Source organism: Malania oleifera, chromosome 7, assembly GCF_029873635.1.
Source record: "Malania oleifera isolate guangnan ecotype guangnan chromosome 7, ASM2987363v1, whole genome shotgun sequence".
Lineage (NCBI taxonomy): Eukaryota > Viridiplantae > Streptophyta > Magnoliopsida > Santalales > Ximeniaceae > Malania > Malania oleifera.
The window spans coordinates 35,149,183-35,170,784 of record NC_080423.1 but is presented as its reverse complement, the minus strand read 5'-3'; the positions used below and the strand labels follow the sequence as shown (position 1 = coordinate 35,170,784).

At 35.8% G+C, this 21,602-nt stretch overlaps 1 protein-coding gene across 1 annotated transcript; it reads left to right on the top strand.

Moving 5' to 3' along the window:
• The first annotated feature begins 12,232 nt into the window (after positions 1 to 12,232).
• LOC131160809 (G-type lectin S-receptor-like serine/threonine-protein kinase At4g27290) lies at positions 12,233 to 20,890 on the top strand. Its single transcript, XM_058116690.1, has 7 exons — positions 12,233 to 13,490; positions 13,606 to 13,725; positions 19,386 to 19,543; positions 19,668 to 19,878; positions 19,986 to 20,223; positions 20,299 to 20,449; positions 20,582 to 20,890. Exons 1-7 carry the CDS (start codon positions 12,233 to 12,235, stop codon positions 20,888 to 20,890), a joined length of 2,445 nt encoding a protein of 814 aa, XP_057972673.1.
• The last annotated feature ends 712 nt before the right edge of the window (positions 20,891 to 21,602 follow it).

Sequence of the window (21,602 nt, the reverse complement as noted above, 5' to 3'; positions counted from 1 at the left end):
CAAACATAGTTTTATAACATACATATTTTCCTGATAATAAATGTTGTATAACAATAAATAATTTAATGAAAAAGGCTGACTTAATCTATCCACTTACCGGACTTACAGAGAAGCCTACAAAAATAACCAAACCTACTCCTGTGGTGTTCCTAGCTCAACACCCTGAAATTACATTTTTCCCTACAAAACTTTAGTATTATTCTATCTAAAGAATTTTCCTCGATCCAAAAAATCCAATTACCTTATCAAACTTAAAATAACCAACTTATCCAGATTTTGGGATGGTGCCCAAGTTGGCCTAACCAACAAACTAGTCCAGCAGACTTGTAAAAAATCTTACCAGGAGTAGCGTGGCAGCTTTCGATCGTCGAACTGGCGAAGGACGAAGCTGGAAATCTAAAGAGAATGAGGGGAGATGAGGTTGAGAGAGAGAGAGAGAGAGAGAGAGAGAGTTTCATGCAAAAATTTTCACTGGAAAATCCGAGTTTAGCATATTTATAAGGTGTGGATTCATCGAAGAGACACGTCACCTCATCGACAAGTCCATGAAGGGAGTTTGTCAACAAACACTTTTCCCTCGTCGATGAATTTGAGGCCCTAAAATCAGCCCTCTAAGTAATGTCTCGTCGACGAGACACGCGTCCACGTCAACGAGCTCAAGAAGCCTATAGTGCTTGTTGACGAGACCCTGCTAAATCCCCTTTTAAAAATTCTATTTTCCTCCTTCCTTTTATTATTTAATTACTATAATTATTCAAGTCTCTACACGAAATCCGTTAATGCTTACTTAGGGCCGCTCAACCCCTGGAAGAAGACTCTCCCCATGGTGGGTCCTGGACCCTCTAACGCTTGGCAGCACATTGTGTCGAGTGGCCGTGCTTTAAGGCAGCTCGAGGCTTTGTTCACAGAGGCATTGGTCAGGAAAGACAAATCCCTAAGATTTATGTTGAAAAAAAAAATTCAGAGGGGTATACTTAACAATTACATTACGAGAAAATATTCACCCCTACTAATTAAAAAAGTTCAACATAGTTTTAATTTTAAAACTCATTCACTATATAAAGTATGTTAAAAGTCGACTCGATTTGGACCAACTTGATTGTAATCTTACCTAACAATAACATTACGAGAAAATATTCAATTAATAGGAAGACGTATATAACTCACCCCTTTCATACCATTGGAGACACATGTGGATGTGGTCAAGTGATCAACTATGGCCAGCTCAAACATAGACATGCATACAGTTGTCATTTTTAACTTTGACAAATACAATGTGCTTAACATATTTTTTGAAAATATAAACAAGAAAATAATCGTATGCTTATTTTTATAAATCTAGAATATAAAAGTTTGTATTTGTTAATGTTGCATATTAGTGTATTTAGAAGAATTGTACAAGGAAAAAACAATAATACGAGTAATGACTACACACTAATGCAAATATTTAGTTTCTGTTCTATTTCGCAATTTTCTTGGCAACCAAACAGAGAAACAAACATCTGACGAAGAAATGAAAAAGAAAAAGGCATGGAACTCCAACAATAATTCAAGAAACAACGAAACAAAGAAAGTAAGCCACAAAATTTAGGTCATAGCGGACAACCCACGAACAAATTAACTGTTTTCCAAAAAGACAGCCAATTCAAATATCAAAGCAATCTTCCTTGGAAGCAAAACACATCGAAGGCATTCATTGAAGACACTCAAGCACACATAAAGCACAGGAGTAATTTCTAAAATGGTATGACAATTGGAGAGAATGTCTTAGTGATAGTATGTGGAGGTTACCTTTAGAAGGTGTTCCGTGAAATTAAATGTTGAACACTAAATTCAAGTATGATTTTGTAAAACAATTTTGGATTTAATAAGAATTGATTAGTGAATTTAAATTTGAAATTATTGTAAATATTTGATATATAATATATGAACATGTTTTATTGTTCAATTTTTGCTTTTTTACATTATTATTTGGTAAAATTAACATGTGATACAATATATCGAAATTTTTAATTTAATATAAACAATATTTTGTTGCAATATATTTAATAATTATTATAAATAAGTAATAATAATTTATTGTTAAAAATAGACAACTTATATTTTAATTTTAACCACTTAGGTGTTGGGGTTTTTTTTTTATCACTTTTTATTTTTCATAAGAGATAAAATTGGTGATAGAACTCTAAATTTCCTACTTAGCAAATCAACCATGGAAAGATACCTGATTCAATTAGACAAGTTTTAAGAAAATTAATGGCTACCACCAAACACAATGATGCTCTTAATTTATTTACTTATTTGGTGAACTAATTCACACATAGCCTATATTCAAAGATTATTTAGACCAAACAAGCATTCCTTTATAGGGAGGGGGTGTTTGATAAAATTTAGCAAATAGCATTAAATGTTGAATGCATTTTTGAATTGGTGAACTGAGTTTTAAATATAATTTGGATCTCTAAATCTGAATGTTAAATTATTTTATTTGTTTGGTAATTAACCTTTATATATATATATATATATATATATATATATATATATATATAATGTCTCTCAAATATAAAACATAAAATATTAATTGAAAATATTTCTAATGTAAATACTTTAAAACACTAAATATTATTTATTGTGAAACATAATAAGAAATTACTTTTTCTAATTAACACTTCAACTAAATAGTTGCTTTTTATCCTCTTTTTTTTCACCTTTTATTACATATTCGTAGGGAGCGATAGAATCAAATTTACTTGATTTGGTCACTCACTATTTAAATTTTCATTATGTTCCTTACTGCATTCTATTTTTCAAACCAAAAATCTCTCAACATGGTGTTTTAGTAAAAATTGTAAATAATAAAAAATAAAAGTAACATTGGAGCAAAACTACAACAGCATAGAGACAGAAGGAGACATTGCAATCCATATCCAAAGAGAAGTTCATGAACTTCAGAGAAACAAACACAAACACATAATAAAAATCAAAAACTGGAAAAAAAAAAAAAAAAACACACACACACACACACAAAAATTCTTCAAATCCCAGTTCAAAGAAACATACCTTGAAGACTGGAAGGCTCTCGGTTGTTGATCTCCTCAGCGAAGGCGATGGGGACGAAGAGAGATGGGGAGATTGAAAGAGAGAGACCGAAGAGATTAAGAATACCTTGAAGGCCTTCGGCAGTTGATCTCCTCGGCGAAGGCGATGGGGACAAATCCAGAGCATCAGCGGCGACGGGGACGAAGAGAGATGGAGAGATTGATAGAGAGAGAGACCGAAGAGATTGAGAGATGGAGAGATTGAGCGATGGAGGGAAATGAAAAGGCTTGCAGGGAAAGGAATAGGGGAATCCGCGTGCGGTTTTTCAGTGTCAGACTATTAGTGACGAATCTTCAAATTCGTCACTAATAGTGTTTAATAATTTTTTTTTTCTTATTTAAAATAAAAGAATTATCAGTGACGGTTCCCAAATACGTTACTAATAAGGGGTCAATAGTGACGAATCCACCAATTTGTCACTAATACTATGATAATACTATGAAATACATTTTTTTTTTTTAAATAAAAGAGTATTAGTAACGGTTCCCAAATCTGTCACTAATAAGTAGATAATAATGACGAATGTTCACATCCGTCATTAATACTATGAAATAATTTTTTTAATTTTTTAAAATAAAAAAAATATTAGTGACGGTTTGCAAATCCGTCACTAATAATTGGCTAATAGTCACGAATGTTCACATCTGTCACTAATACTATGAAATGAAAATTTTCCATTTTTTTAAAAATAAAAGAAGTATTAGTGACGGTTCAGCCGACCGAGGTGTTTTGAACATCAAGGTTCGGTTGCCCGAAACCCTATTCTTTTAGCCCTTTAAGTCTTGTTTTAATTAAATTGATTCCCTTGATATTATATGTGATTTTGGGGATAATCTTACGTGTAAGTGGAAGGATTTAGGATCATTCTAGAGTCTTTGGGCTTATTGATTCCTACATGCATGATATGCATTTATTATTATAGACATTTCCTATATTACTATTACAGACCCAAAATGAAGATAATATAAATTACAACAAATGAATTTTTTGGGTCTTTATTCTTCAAGTCTTTACATGCCATCAAATGATCTTGCTAATATGAACCTGCATACAAACTTGATAGACATTAAATACTTGATTATTTGTCATAATCAAAACCGGGTATGACCTATTAGGTCAACACCATGGAAAGAGATTGCATAGAATATGCTTGGAAATGCCATAAGTGTCAGCTCTACAAAGATTGTATACATGTCCCTCTGGCCCAACTCCAAGTACCATCCACGCCTTGCCTTTCTCAGCTAGGGGCATGGATGTGATTGGGCTAATAACTCCAAAGGCCAGTAATGTACACCATTTTATGTTGTGGCTATAGATTACTTCACTAAGTGGGTAGAAGCAGCATCTTATTCAAGTGTTACCCAGGCGTGATATGTCACTTCATTCAAAAAATAGATAATTTGCAGGTATGGAATCTCGGAAAGAATAATCTTATATAATGTCGAAAACCTAAACAATGAGGTAATGACAAAATTGTGCACTCAGTTTAAGATTAGACATCATAAATCAACCCTTTATAGACCCTAGATGAATGGAACCGTGGAAGCGGCTAATAAAAATATCAAGAACATTTTGGAAATGATGACAGAAACCTATAGAGATTGGCACGACAAGTTGCCTTTCGCTTTGTTAGCCTACAGGACCACTGTACATACCTATACAAGAGCTACCCCTTTTTCATTAGTATATGGAATGGAGGTTGTAATCCCAGTAGAGATTAAAATCCCATCATTGCAAGTTTTAAAAGAGGCAAAACTGATAGAAGCATAATGGATAAAGTCCTAGTATGACCAACTGAATTTTATCAAAGAGAAAATAATGCTTGTCATAGCTCAACAGTGCCTACCATCAACACTTAGAAAGCACGCCCTTCAGTGCCTTCATCGGTCCTTCAAAGCTAGAACTCCCATCCTAGAAGACTACGTCAGACAGACTCAAAAGAGGGGAAAATAAGACTGACGGAGTTAAAGACTATAAGTAAGATTGGCTATTCCTTCCCTACTCTAATATGCAATACTGTATTGTTGATGCATATATTGTTGGATTACTTCTTCTAAATAAAGCAGGTACTAGGACAGATTGAACCTGAACTTGAACTTGAACCTAAACCTGAACCCTGAGTTATAACAGACTCGAACCCCTTGAGTTTTGAACTAGGACAAACTGAACCTGAACCCATACTTGAACCCTAAGTCATAATAGACACGAACCCCCTAACCCCTAAACCAAGACAGCCTCAAACCTAGACCTAAACCTACACCCTGAACCTAGACCTGGACCTGTAACCTAAACCAGAAAGAACAAAGCCCACAAAACCTCCTCCCCCACATCGAATTCGCATCCCAGATCATCCCATACAAACCCAAAAGCTTGTAACCTTTTAAAAATAATCCGGCCCTGAAACCCATTTTAAAGAGCTAAAGCTCAAGCCTTTCTTTTAAATCCCAGGCCCAAGCCACAAATTTTAAAATAACTCGGGCTTGAACCCATTTTAAAACTAGGTCTGAACCATTTTAAAAACAATCCATGTCTGAACCCATTTTAAAGCCAGGCCCAAACCACTTTTAAAACAACCCAATGTCTAAGCCTTTCTTTCAAAAGCCAGACCTAAGCACAACCTTTTTAAAAAACCACACCCAAACTTGTTTCCCAAAACCCAAACCCACTTCTCATTTAAAACCATCTAGGCCCAGACCCTTTGAAAAAAAAAATAAACAAAAACATAACAAGGCCCAAGCTTCAAGCCTGAACCCATTTGTAATTCCCATGAAACCCTAAATCTAGAGGCCATCGCAAACCCCAAAATCAACCACTCAAGCCAATTATACACTGATCATCAGATCCAAACCAAAACACACACACACACACACACACACACACACGAATCATAAAAACTCCACAATCAGTTGAACACTAGAAAACACAAAGTCACACCTACACAATAGCATGCAAAGCACACACATTCACAAAAGGTAAAACATGATTGAAAAAGGGTGTTCATCTTTTGATTCAGGACAACTCAGTAAACACATCACCATCTTAGGACCCCGATCAAATTCCTCCTAGGTCTTTAGATCAAACCACAAATAGAGAGATGAGAAGATCTCATTGGTCTTCGCTGAGAAACAGAGAGAGGGAGAGATCTAGGGTTAGGGTTTTGATCTCTTGTGGAAACAAAAGCCAGGACAGTGGAGCTTAGGGTTTCAGAAAAGGTTAGGGTTTCCAAGTAGAGGGTTAGAAGAGAAAAGGTTAGGGTTTTCAGAGAGTGCTCACAGGTATAGAGAGAGAAGGAGAGTGAGAGAGAAGAGAAAAGGTTAGGGTTTGCTCTCAAGTATATAAAGAGAAAGAAAGTAAGGGAGAAGAGAAGGTTAGGAGAGGAGAGAGAGAGAATGAAAAAAATGACTCAAAAGGAAACTTTTAACTTTATATAAGTGCTTCAAAGGCCACGTGTCACCACTGATGGGTGACACTTGGCAAGCCTTCATCCACGCATTTTGACGCAGCATGGCCTCTCTGGGACCGTCCAATTTGTGCTTTTTCAAGACGACCCAGATTTTGCAACATCACTGATCCACATCCCTCAACCCTATCTACCTGATTGCCAACATGTATCCTTGGTGACGTCACCATGACGTCACCTCCTTCCCTCCATTATATATATCCAGGCCACGTGTTTCCACTGGGAGTTGACACGTCGCCTCGTTTGTTGACCTAGACCCCCTCCCATTGAATCGGTTGACCCGATTCAGACTGGTTTGAACCGGTTCATTTATTTTTTCCATTTATTTTCGTTATTATATTATTTATTTTATTTTTAAATTAAATAAAATATGGAAAATCTATAATAAAAAAAAAAAAGTTGGAAAAAATTATAGAAAAATCTGAAAAATCAAAAAATTTCTGGACAAATATTTGTTTAGGTTCGGAAAAGTATTTTGCTTTTTTTTATACATAGAAAAAAAAATGAGAAAAACTCCAAGAAATTTTAGAAAAATGTTGAAAATGCTAAGAAAATTGTAAAATATTTGGGAGCATTTTTCTTAAAAATATTTTATCGATTTTTAAAAGGGGTGTGTCCCTATGATTTTAAAAAGGGCAATGGGCCTTTCAAGCCTCACCTGTGTTAACTTTGAGAGGGGTTTTTCTAACGAGATCCCCACTTTCGATGATTTTATTAGACGATTTCTAAATCACACCTCGTTTTAATTATATTCGATCTATTAAAAATGTGCATATTGGTTTATTTGTACATAGTTGTTAATGTAAAAGGGGTAAAACAAAAGGATATTAAAATTTAATTTGGGATAATTCTTAATTTATTGGGTACCATTCAAAGAATGGCTGTGTAGGGGGTGCTTGTACCTTTTGTAAAATAACAACACTGTTGACCTTATAGGTCATACCCTATTTTGATTATGATAAATACTCCAGTATTTAATGTCTGCAAAGTTTGTGTGCAAGATCATATTGGCGAGATCATATGATGGCATGAGGTGACTTGAAGAAGATAAAGATTTAGAATATTTATTTTCTTTGTAATTTTTATTCTCTTCAATTTAGGGTATGTAATATTATTAATTCCAAAGGTCTGTAGTAATTAATACATATCATGCATGTAGGAACTGATAAGTTCAAAGATTTTAGAAAGACCCTAGAACCTTGCACATAAACTTAGAATAAGTCCCTACTTTCAAATATGCAATTAGGGGAACATATACTACTTAGGTCCTAAAATAGTAAGGTTTTGGGCGACCGAACCTCGGTGTTGGTCGATCGAACATAAGAAAAGTCAGATTGTTGACCTAACGTTGGGCAACTTAACCAAAAAGACCTCAGTGTCTTCGGCAACCGAACATTTACCTCGACCTTTTCCAACAACTCGGGTGCTCGAACGTTTACGTTCAAAATACCCTTGGGTGACCGAACATGCAAGTTTGGCAGATCGAACTTGAGGACGGGCGACCGAACCTCGGACAGTTTGGAAAATCACCTTGTTAAGCCACCCAAACCATTTTTCAAGCACCCTAAATTCAAAAATTACTTTTCTTCATGTGTCTATTAGGGCAATCGAACTTATGGTTTGGTTAACCGAAACTCTCAGGTTGGCCAAATTTTTACCTTGGTTAATTGGGATTAAACAGGGTCAATTTTTTAAAACTAAATTAAAATAATTTAAATAATTCCCCTGGTGTCCCCATCGGTTATAATTTTGGCCAAGTTAATAAATATGAGTTCATTTGTTCAATTAACATGTGATTAGCATTGAAACTCTCTAAAATATTTCAAAGCTCAAAATGCCTATACCCTCACATACTACTATTTCTTTGCTAAATCAAGCCTTGTGAGAGTCCCTTGAGTGATTATACTTTATTCCCATTTTCTAGAAACTCTCATTGTGCTCATTGTTCGTTTGATTTTTCGATTAAGAGTTGTGCATAGGTCTTTCCCCGATTTAATCTAATAAATATATTGTGTGGGAATCCTTAAAGCTTGTGGGTCTTGGCATTTGAATTGCAAGACACCTTAGCTTGTGTTTTTGAGTGTGCCAAAATATTTTCACAAACTCTTTTTTCGAATATCTCTTGTGCTTGAATATTGGGAAAATATTTTTTAGAGATATTTTGATTACTCTTGGTGCAAATATTTGAAACCCTAAATTGTTATTGAGATTTACATCTATACATTGTTTCAAATATTAGCTTGTTAATACACTCTTGTGCTTGATTGAATATAGACATTATATTGAGTGTTGATTGCACACATACAACACTAAGCTTATAGTTCTTATATTATTGATGTGCATTGATTGATACTGGTACAAATATACTTGTCTAAGAAGTATAAATTTTGTAGACATCTTGTATTTTGAATTGGTTGTATTCCAAACGTGGCCTGAGGGGGCGTTAATCTAGCCCAAAAGAATTGGTTGTAAAGGTTGGGGTAAGCACTGTGTTAATTTGACTTGATTGTATTTTGGTGCTGCTCCACCTTTGAAGTGAGTCTTAGTAGAATTATTGTACTTGTGAGCCAAGGCAAGGACGTAGGCACATTTTCCAGACCTCGATAACATATCTGGTGTTATCTCTCTTTACTTGCTTTTCTCTGCATGCGTAATTAGTTTATTTGTGTAATTTAATTTAAGATGAATATATTGATTTATTTTATATCTACACTAGATTGACCCTAGGGTTGTGTAATACTACATCTAGATACTTGACCTAAGAGAGAAATTTTTAAAATACCAATTCACCCCCCCCCCTTTTGGGATTATAGTTAAAGCTAACAAACACCAATATCTTCTTTGAAGAAACAATTGAAGAGATAACAAAAAGTTTTATTACAACAATCATATTACAACAAACTATCCAACCATGCACTCACTAGATGAGATTCAATGGCGAAAGGACAATAAATAGAAAAAGAGAAGAGGACACAACTTGCAGTTGAGATGTGTGTTTTGCTCCGATTGGTGGGGGGGGAGGGGGCTCTTATTTATAGCCTTTGGTCCATGGAAGAAACACTTAGAGGGCTCACATACCATGGTAGGTGGCGGTAGCTCACCTACCATAGCTTCCATTCACATAGGTAGTCGTCGCTTACCTACCGTGCCCACCATTCACACTGGATAGGCCATATCGTCTGGGGGTTATTGCTCCCCATACCCCCTACCAGTGGCGCTACCCCTAGACCCCTGTGTCTCGGAGGGGAACATTTTTGTCTTCATAGTACTATTGCAGTCTACGACTTCAACCTCATCTGAGCCATACAACAGGCCAGTATGCCAATCAACTCGTGGGTGATGGGCATTACACACATATATACCAACACCTTCCCCTTGAATAACTGAACTCCTCATCTCGATCTTGGTTTACACAAACTGTTATTATTATTAATTGAGTAGTAATCATACGTTCTAACCACACCGAGAAAAAAGTTACTGGCGACTCCAAACTTCTAAGTTTTCTCAAAAACCAACAATATTATTTTTATTCGCCTTCCAGGGCACCCTCGCTCCTTGGACGTTGCAACAGACATGATATAAGTTTAGAAAATTTAGTAAATTTCCTCTCCTTATATTGCTACTGCAGGAGCACATCAATCTAGAACAAGTCTTTAGCCTTGTATTTATAGGCCATTTGGAGTACTAATCATTTTATGATCATTGCTTTTAGAAAATAATGTAATACTTTGAAAACTAGCCTTTTATAGTCATTGGGTCTTGAATCTTGATGTAAATCGTCTATGGATTGCCCAAACCATTGATGGTTTCCCCTCAAACCGTTGATGGTTTTCCCCAAACCATTGATGGTTTGCTCAAACCGTGGACGGTTTCATCGAGAACAATTTTCAATTAACTCTTTACCTAAACTCGTCAATGCTTCTAGGCCAAACCACCGACGGTTTGCCCTATTTCTTCACAGACTTGATATTTAGGTACATGATCATGTTTTTAATTCAACCGAGACCAAGTAAATAAAAGTTTACAATACTACGATCATTTAAAACTTGTCCCATAATAAAATACATTTGAGTATAGTATATTTTCATAAAACTCTTTGTTTTGTCTTTGAAAACTCATAAGTATGAAACTTATGATTTAGTGATATCCTACATACTAGTATGCATATGCAATTGCTCAACTCTTACTCAATAAACATGCGTTAAAAAATACTCTAAGAGTTACAATACATACTACCTCAAACACTGCCCATTACATATAATTTTACATTAGCTTCCATTGGTATGTGTTTGAGATCTCCCGAGTGAGTGTCCACTTGATATTTGCGTATTTGAGTATTCACTCGATCTTTGCCTATATATGAGAGTGTTCACTTGATCTTTGCACTATAACCCGTATTTGTATGATTTTGTCATTTATACCTGTCACAGCTTAGTATATAAAGATAAGTTTAACTCAAAACCACTAATGGGTTGTTATAATCAAAATACGATAATTAGGATTATGTAGCCACTTAAACTAACAAAGTTAATTATATCCAAATGGATTGCATATGTGTGATCATGTGTTTGTTTGCACATGTGTACAATGACAAAAGGCCCTTTTTAATCCCAAATTTGAAACCTATAAACCAAACTGGCTAATTCATGAAGTCAAACAGGATTCACCAAAAGACCAAAGTGAAATTTGCTAATTTTGAATTAAAAATAAAAAAATTTATAAGAACTAATCAAATTTTTTTATAAGAGCCAATAAAAAAAATTGCACAACTAAATGATAAAAAAAATTATATATTTATTATTGTTACACATACAATTTGGGATACATATTTTTGATTCTTCATTTATGATCTCATACACCCCATGCTAGATACTATTAGTTGATAGTGTGATTAAAAAATATTTTTAGTAATTTATTTCCACATTAGTTTGTTAAATTAAATTACACAATAACCTCTTGATATGTAATAAGAGATGGCAAAAAAAATTAAGTTAACAATTTATTTTGTTATGTTTTAAGTTATAAATTTGTAAGAATATTTTATTGATAAACTTATAAAAAAAATTATATTGCACAATGCTTAAAAATTAAATAGTTAATACACTGCGTATTGTAGGGGATCAATACTCTAGTATATACAAAGAAAACAAGAGGATCAATTTGATCGACTTTTAAAAGACCAATGTTAAATATTAGTAAATTTGAATTTAAAATAAATGAAAAATTATAAGTTTTTGTACAATTAAATAAATAAATAATAGATTTATTATAATATCCTACATAATTTAAAATGCCTAGTTAATGGGCTTTCTTTTTTCTCAAAACAAAATGCATTCATTAAATGTGTGAGTTGATGCATATATTAATTGCATCTTTTATTTACTATCCTAAATTGCACTACACTATTTCATTTACAATTTATTTTTGACACCGGAAATTTTTATAGCCTTAATTTCTTTGCTAATCTAAACAACAACAGCCAATAAACCATGCGGATTTCATAAATCACAACACCTTTACTTCCCATCTTCATGCACTTTGGCTTACTCCATCCGTGATGATTTTGGGATTGGGTAATAACATTTTTGCAAAACCTTAAATGCGAAGTGGCGCTAGATGATCTGTTCTGAACAAAGAAAAATGATGAATATTTTTTTTCTTCTGTTTGTGATTATGGAGCAACTGTGCCTGTTCGTCATCAAAAGGGGCAGCGCAGCAGATACCATTAGGCCATCACAGTTTTTGAGGGATGGCGAGACCTTGGTCTCCAGTGGAGGAAAGTTCGAAATGGGTTTCTTCAGCCCTGGCAAAAGCTCCAGGAATGTCTACTTGGGAATCTGGTTCAAACCCATCCCAGTCAGAACAGTTGTTTGGGTTGCAAACAGAGACAACCCCATCCAAGACCCATCCGGCGCCTTCACGATCAATGGCAGCGGCAGTCTCCTCCTTCTCGGCCGGAACCACAGCGTCGTGTGGTCATCGAGTTCACCGGAACAGGACGGCGTGAACCCAGTAGCTCAGCTCTTGGACACCGGAAATTTGGTGGTAAGAGATGAGAGAAATTCAGTGAGTAATAGTAGTTATTTGTGGCAAAGCTTTGACTACATAGGTGATACTTTAATTCCTGAGATGAAGCTTGGAACAGACCTGAAGACCGGTCAGGTCTGGCGCATGTCGTCGTGGAAGAGCCCCGACGATCCGTCTCCGGGCGACCTCAGCTACGAGCTGGAACCTACCTCTTACGCTGAAGCCCTAATGAGGAAAGATTCTGCAAAGTTTTTCCGAAGCGGGCCCTGGAATGGCGTCCGGTTCAGCGGCGGTCCGGAGCTTAGGCCGAACCCGCTTTTCGGTTTTCAGTTCGTAGCCAATTCCGAGGAGCTTTACTCCAAGGACCAGCTGAAGAACGAGTCTGCCATAACCATGTACCGGCTGAACGACACAACCGGCAGCGGGGACCGTTACATTTGGTTCGAAGCTGAGCAGACATGGAAAACCTACCTCTCAAACCCCACGGACAACTGCGACACTTACGGATTGTGCGGTGCGTATGGGATTTGTGTGATCAGCGAGTCGCCAGTTTGCCAGTGCGTGAAGGGGTTTGTGCCTAAGTCGCCGAGAAAATGGAGCACGATGGACTGGTCGGAAGGGTGCGTGAGAAGCCAGGCATTGAAGTGTGGGGAGGGAGAAGGGTTTGCCAAGTTCAGCGGGTTGAAGCTTCCGGATACGGCGCATACATGGGTGAACAACAGCATGAGTCTGGAGGAATGTAGAGCGAAGTGCCTGGCCAACTGCTCCTGCGTGGCTTACGCCAACTCAGATATTCGAGGAAGCGGCGGTGGGTGTGCCATGTGGTTTGGTGATCTTGTGGATATGCGGCGGATTTCCATCGATGACCAGCCGTTGTATATTCGAATGCCAATTTCGGAACTAGGTACGCGTTGGGTTGGGTGTGGCAGCTAGCTAGTTGGTTCTTTTGAGATGTTATTTGGAGAACAGTATAGATCGAAATTTAACTTGATTTGTTTTGTTATTTTGATTTTTAACAGTGGCTAAGGAAAAACACAGCCAGCGCAAGAAGGTAATAGTGCTGGTTTGCGTGGTTGTCGTTGCCGCCATCGCAGGGGTCTATTACTTTCACCTCCGCAAAAGCAACACAAACTCGGAAGGTAAATATGCAATTACATACGTAAGGCATTAAATGCATGGTGATTGCCACCCTAAATTTTTAATGGGAATCTTTAATTTAATGTTTTAACTAGTTTATTTACAGACCATTATATTTTACATCTTTTGAAAACTGGCTTGATTATGTTCCATTAAAAATTGGTCCTTGATTTCTATCTTAATTTCTTTGATTATTTTCATAGCTAACTATCTTTTTCTTTTTTCTTTTCCTTAAGAGGTAAACTCGTATTTTATTAAAGAAAGATGCTCCCAAGCAAGGTGCTTGGAGACGGGTAAAATGTAAGGAAGAAATAGAATAGAGTCTTGCTAAGACATTACATTACACTGTGAGATGCATGCATGAACATAACTCCTAAATGCTAACAAAAGAGAGCACAATTAAGAAATCTTCCCAACCAAGAAAGCGTAGTTACGACAAATATGACTCTAGAGAAAAAAGATTACTTAATATCCTATTAATGATCATTGTAAGGGTAGCTTCCTTGTCGTGAAATATTCTTATATTCCATTCCTTCCGAATTTCTCATGCGAAGGTCTTTCATTTTTGAGAAGCTCTAGAAGTGCATTCATCTTTGAAGGTCCTTGAAGTAACCCACTATAGATTCATTAGGTGTACCAAAGATGTCCAATCCTGCCTACTAAAAGGGCACTGCAACTAAAGATGATCCACAGTTTCATTATCATTTTTACAAAGGTAGCAAAATGAAGTCATGACCCAGCCTCTCTTTTGCAAATTGTCCACTGTGATAATGTTGTAGTTGAATGAAAGCTAGAGAAATAGGGTGATTTAGAAGGAATGATGGAATTCCAAATATTTTTAATGTGATTCCCAATTCTTCCTCCATATTTAATCATCGCCAAATGCCCATAAAAACTCTTCACTATGAACAAATTGTTCATTGAAGATGCCAAATGTAGCAATTTGTTCGAACTGGATTTGTTTGAACAACATGCATCAACTTTGTTAGGCTTGTAACTGAAGCAACTTTAGTTCCTTTAGGTGACCTGTTGAAGATGATATTCAAAAATTTTTTAGTTCCATTAAGAATGAAAACCTCACTAACCTTTGCATTTTGATTTCTAGATAGCCAAAATAAATGTGGAAAAAAACTACTTTAAGGCTTTGTTACTGCCCAACGATCCATCCAATATAGAACTTTAGCAAATATTTTATAGAATATGCCCACCAGACTAATAGGTCTAAAATCTTTAATGTACACCGCCACACCTTTTTTTGGAATGATAACAATAAATGTGGCATTCGGGCTTTTCTCAAATTTCTCGCTTAAGTAAAATTCATGCATGAAAGGCTGAAATGAAATCATTCTTCAAGAATTTCCAACAATTTTGAACCAAAAAAGAGGTAAATCATCTGGACTCGACGATTTGTCCCCATTCATCATAGTCACAACATTCCAAATTTCTTCCTCGGACAAGGGGTGCTCAAGCTCATCCTTGTAATGAGAAGGCAAAATAGTTGCATTGTTAATTCCCTGAGAGACGAGGCCTCCAACAAAAAAGGTTCTATCAGAAGGTCCTAAAAGAACGTAGTAGCTTCGTCTTTGATCTCACCAAGCTTCTCACAAACTTTATTGTTGATAATCATTCTTGAAATGAAATTGGTTTTCTTGTGCATTGAGTTCATTTTGTAAAAAATCTAGTGTTCTTATCCCCTGCCTTAAGCCATAATTCCCTAGATTTGATTCTCCAAGAAATTTCCTCCCGATCCAACATTTGGAGAAGATTTCTATTTGCTTCTTCCATGTGGGCTTTTTAATTTGCCTCAAGAGTACCTGTTTTAGATTTTTTTTTTTTTTTTTTATTTCAATAATCCACTCCTTTAATTAGATTTGCTTTCTTTGAATGTTTCCCTGCTGAGAATTCCTTACTCCAAGTTTTTAATTGCTCCTTGACGCACTTAAGTTTCTTTGTGAACACGAAGGAAGCTGACCCATGGAAAGTTAGCGAATTCCACCAACTCTCAAATATTTCCTTGAAGCCTTCAACTAAAAACAACTATTATTGAATCTGAAAGGAAATTTCCCCCAATTAATGTCATTGCATTCTAGTAAAATGGGATTATGGTCAGAAATACAATGAGTTTGTGTTTTTCTTTTTTCCTTTTTTTTTTTTTTTTTTTTTTTTTTTTTTTCAAATCTATGGAAACAAATTAACCCAACCATTGTGGAGAGAGCAATAATTTATCCAGTTTAGAGAGAGTGGGTATGCTGTGTTTATTGGACCAAGTAAAAGTTGTTCCATTGAGAGGAAGATCCACCATATCCCATTTACAAATAAATTTCGAGAAATCGCTCATAGACCTCGAAATATGAACGCATCATGCTCTCTCATTGGGAAATCTAATTATGTTGAAATCACAGCAAATGCACCAAGGGAGGAGGGAATTATTATTTATCTTGGAGAGTTCTATCCATAATGACATTTTTTTGTGATGTCTATGCCGACCATACACAGTCAATAAAATCCACTCCACTTGCTCGAATATTCTGAAAAGCAACAAAGATAGAAAAATTACCTTGAACAATTCGTTTTTGTTTCAGAATATTAGATTTCCATGCAAACAAGATGCCTCCCGAGATTTCCCTTAAGTCCATAACAGCCCATTCAACATTGTTAACTTTCTAGATAGACTTCATCATAACTCTTTCAAAAGACTCTAACTTCATTTCCTAAAAGCAAATAGTGCCCGGTTTCCAAACATCCATCATATGCTTGATTCTGTTACATTTTTCGTGATAGTTGAGCCCTTCTATATTCCACGATAAAATTTTAGGATTTATAATAGATCTGAAGTTGTATCTTGAGGTGTCTTACTTTTCTCAATGTTCAACAAAAGGGATTTAAAATTCTTCCCATAGTCCTCCTTTCTAATACGAACATCACTGCCAATTCGGATTGCTCTCTCAATGGCCTAACCCGTAGAAATTTCCTCATTTGTGGCAATATTAAAACAAGAAAAACCCACAACTAAATTACAACTATAGTAGGATGATGGGCTGACTTGGGAATTATTCTAAGATTACAAGGGATCTAGAGGCATTGCACAGGAATTGTGCTCCAGTGTCTTACTTTCAACGTGCTGCTTTTTGGGCTTCCACACTCGCTTCACTTTCTGCCCATTGTTCTTTGGACGAGGCCCATTCCGAATGGCCTGTTGAGACGCCTTCCTCATGGGCCTACCTACTTGGCCAAGCCTAGGCCCTAAAGTTGTCTTTAGGTCCAACCCATAGGCTTGCTTTTCTGACAGAATGGTAGAATCCGCAGGATGTGCTGGTTGTCCAAATAGTCGTTTTAATTTTGAACGTTGAGATGAAATATTCAAGTTGGGGCTTGAGTGCAAGGCTGGTTTTCATCTGCCAAAATCCTAAGCCTTTACTACAGCCCTTGATTGACCATGCGCAAGACACACGTGAAAACATGCTACACCTTTGTCAACCTCGACAACCTCCTCCACGTTACAGCACCTACTACTGTCTGTTCAATCATGAACCTCTTCTTCGGTTCTGGTGCTGTATTTTACAAACTTCATCTCTGTTAAATGCTTAACCCCTGCCTTTTTGTTTTCTTCAATCCATTGCTGAACGTTGGCCTCGCTGATAACCACCTCAGTAGGGAGGGATTCTAGATTTTCTGAGAAACTGCAGTGCATCTTGTGAATTCTTGGGTTATTGAGAGTGTATCTATGCGCTTCGGCTTCTATATCCACCCTATAGCAGACATCCTAATCGTTTTTGAAGATGAACTTAGGGACTTCACTCACTCCTTTGATTTTAATTCTAATGTCTTCTCCCCACCAGTCCATGTTGTTGAGACCAACTAATTTTCCCCTGCATATTAGAGCAATTGCCTCAAAATTGGCTCGATTGCACAAATGATGAGGAAGACCTTTAATGTAAAGCTAGTTGCATTGCCTCTGGTCCTTGGGTATATGGCGTAGTGCTACCAGGTTCCATCTGCTGAGTGTAAACTTGTATTCGTTAACCATTCTGAATTTTGATCTCTATCCACCTTCCGCCATCGCCTTGCTTCCAAAGACGACAAGGACCAAATCAAATTCCAATCTTCAGATTTCAAGTGTCCCCTCAATATTCAATCCACATACTTCTACATTGATTTCTGATATCACTAGTGTCTCTGGGGATCTCGTCAATGTTTCTAATGAGGCATCCACTTAAATTTGATTCTGTCCTCTGTTCTTTCCTTATCTACCTGAAGAAAGACTCTAGTATCCACGAAGGAGATTTTACGTTCTCCTTCAGTGGGAAATTTACTCCCTAAGAAAGCTTGCTTGTAAAACTTACTCGCCGCTGATGAAGCCTTTGGAAAACCTAGTATTTTATGATGCTTTGAAGGAGCTACAGTGAAGTGATGCAAATCCCTCATTTTGAACCTCTTAATATCGTTCCTCACTCTATAACACGCAAACATCTGATGGTCCGTTTTGAGGTCGATGAAGAACTCCCCTTTATTGTTAACTTCTTCTTTGAGCCTTGCGAAGTGAAATCCAAATTTCGTAAGGAAAAAACACTAGTATACTCTATTTTTCCATTTGCATTTATTGTTATCTCCTTCTCTTTGTCTCGGTCTCTAGCTGTTTGTTCCAAACTATTGAGAAACCAGAGAATAACTTGAATATGGATAAGTATGAATCTTTCAAACACTGCCTTTAGCTGTGATGACTAGAAAATCTTCCCCAGGTCTATTGCATAGACTCAGTTCTATCGAACAGCTCTCAAACTGCAGCCATCTCCTGCAGCCATCTACTTGACCATCTCCTTTCTCTAACTCTATATCCTTCTTCTCCATTGCTTCGTGTACCAAACACATCTGCTATTTACTTCTATCACGTCCATTTTGCAAGCTTTTCCCATGCATTCTACAACTCATGCATGCATGTATATTGTTGGCATGCCTTTTGGATTCCTTTCAAGACCCCCCAAGCATGACTGTCTTAACTTATTTTTGTTTCCCACACCTCAATCTCATGGTCGTACTTATTGCAAACTAGCTTCCTCCATAAGTTATTCTTTTCAATGCAAAACCAACAAAGCCCTTTCCCAAGCAAAGCTAAGTCCATCAATCTAAGGCTTTTAATACCCAATCCTCTATTTCGTATGGAAGGATATAGATTGTTCCACTTAGCCAGAGCATATTTGTGGTCAACTACATTCTCTCTCCAAAAAAAGGTTCTCTGCAATCTCTTAATTTTCGAAGCAACTAACAAGGGAATGGGAAAAATTGAGGCAAAATAAGTTGGAAGGTTTGGAAGAGCAGCTTTGATAATTGTTAACCTTCCACCCAAGGAGAGGCACTTTGCTTTCTAAATAGCTAATTTTGATTCAAAACTTTTCCGCAATAGGGTCCCATGTTGGAATCGCTCCAACTTTAAATCCCAAAGTTAGCCCAAGATAAGTTGTGGAGAAAGTACCAAATTACACTTTGGAATGCTTTTAATTTTTGAAAACTACATTAGTTTAATAACTACATTTTTATATTTTTAGTTCTTATATATATTACACTTTTAGATGCTTTAATAATCTAATTATATCTCTAACTATGTGGGCATTAAGGTTTTTGCGAGTATGAATATACCAATTTAATTTTTACACTCAATTTTTAGGAAATGCAAGGGGCAATTTCGGAAATGATTGCAGTAATGAAATGCAAGAAAGAGACATGGAATTACCATCATTTGACTTGGCTAGCATAGCTTATGCCACTGAAAATTTTTCAATTCACAATAAGCTTGGAGAAGGTGGTTTTGGACCTGTGTACAAGGTAAGTATGCAAAATATATGTCATTTGCTACAATTTGATCATCAGAACAAGATAACTTTGTTATGTTTTGCATATATAATGCAATATTTTTTATTTTGTTTTATGAGCATTAATTATTATTCAGGGCACATTGTTGGATGGTCGAGAAATTGCAGTGAAAAGACTTTCCTTAAGTTCTGGACAAGGACTGAACGAGTTAAAAAATGAAGTCACACTTATTGCAAAGCTTCAACATCGAAATCTTGTAAAGCTTCTTGGTTGTTGCGTTGAAGGAGACGAAAGGATGTTGATTTATGAATACATGCATAATAAAAGCTTGGACTTCTTTATATTTGGTTTGATTCTCACATGGCTCTTAGTGAATATTATTAGACAATTGTTTATGTGCTATCATAATATTCATGATTGTATTGATTTCACTAAGAATTGAGAAACTTGACAGATCAAACAAAAGGTAAACTATTAGAGTGGTCAAAGCGTTTTCACATTATTCTTGGAATTGCTCGAGGGCTTCTATATCTTCATCAAGATTCAAGATTGAGAATTATTCATAGAGATTTGAAAGCAAGTAATGTCTTACTTGACAATGAGATGAACGCAAAAATTTCAGACTTTGGCCTAGCCAGATGTTTTGAAAACAATCAGACCATGGCAAACACAACTAGAGTGATTGGAACTTAGTAAGTTTCATAAACATACTTAATTATTTACTTCAACCCCTCATTACATAAATTATTTTCCTTTCAATCTTGCAGTGGTTATATGGCACCTGAATACGCTATTGATGGACTATTCTCAATAAAATCTGATGTCTTTAGTTTTGGTGTTTTATTACTGGAGATAGTAATTGGAAAGAAAAATAGAGGATTTTATCACCCAAGTCATAACCTTAACCTTGCTGGGCATGTAAGTTTATGCCAATATCTCTTCTTCTTCTTTTTAACAAGATTATAGCAAGATCTAAATTCTTACATATTTTCGTTATGTATGATTAGTGATGAAAAAATTAATGTTTTTTTTTTTTTTTATATGCAACAGGCATGGAGGTTATGGGAAGAAGGCCGACCAATGGAGTTGATTATTGATACATCATATGGGGACTCATACTATGTTCCACAAATGCTAAGATGCATCCATGTGGGACTCTTGTGCGTGCAACAACAACCTGATGATAGGCCAAACATGTCTTCTGTGGTTCTAATGTTGAGTAGTGAGAGTACACTACCTCGACCCAAAAGGCCAGGCTTTTTTGTGGAAAGGAATCTAGTAGAAGAAGTAAATTCTTCTAATAAATTCATATCAAATTCTACCAATGAGATTACAATTACGGAATTAGAGGCTCGATAGATCTATGTTTGGTGACCCATAATGCCCGATTCAAAGATGAAGGGCTAAAGGAGAATATTGTTCATGTGCGCATCCCATTTGGTACTTATATTTATGCTAAAGAATTTGTGATTAATACTCTACAAAATTATACCGAATGGATATCCAAGTGACAAATACTATAAAATAAAATCATCATAATGATTTAATATATTTAATCATACAATCAATCCACTGACTTTTACTAATGGCTCAAATCCTAGTTATATACTCTAAGTTTCGACACACTCAGTTCATGAGTAATTTTATTTAATTACTCAATGAATATTAATGCTATGTTTGGTTTTTGAAATGTCTATTTATATTAATGAAATAGAATAAGATAAGAACATAATAAAAATTATATAGGCATATAATAATATTTTAGAAAAAATCAATTTTGCAAAATTTTGTGTTATTCCATCAAATTAAACATGAATTAGGATACGAATAGATATTTCCATTGTGAAATTTAGAAATAGTTATTCATTGTACATTCCATATTGTGGATTCATAAAAGTTTTTTGAATTATTGTTTGCTTTATATAGGATGACATTACATCTTTCATAAGCTATTAGTCTCCTTGTACTTTGATCATCCTACTATGAGGATTGGAGATACCCCGAACCAAATATAAGTATTAAGTGGCTAATGCTGTTAATAAATTTTCAGTTCACAAGAAGCTTGGAGAAG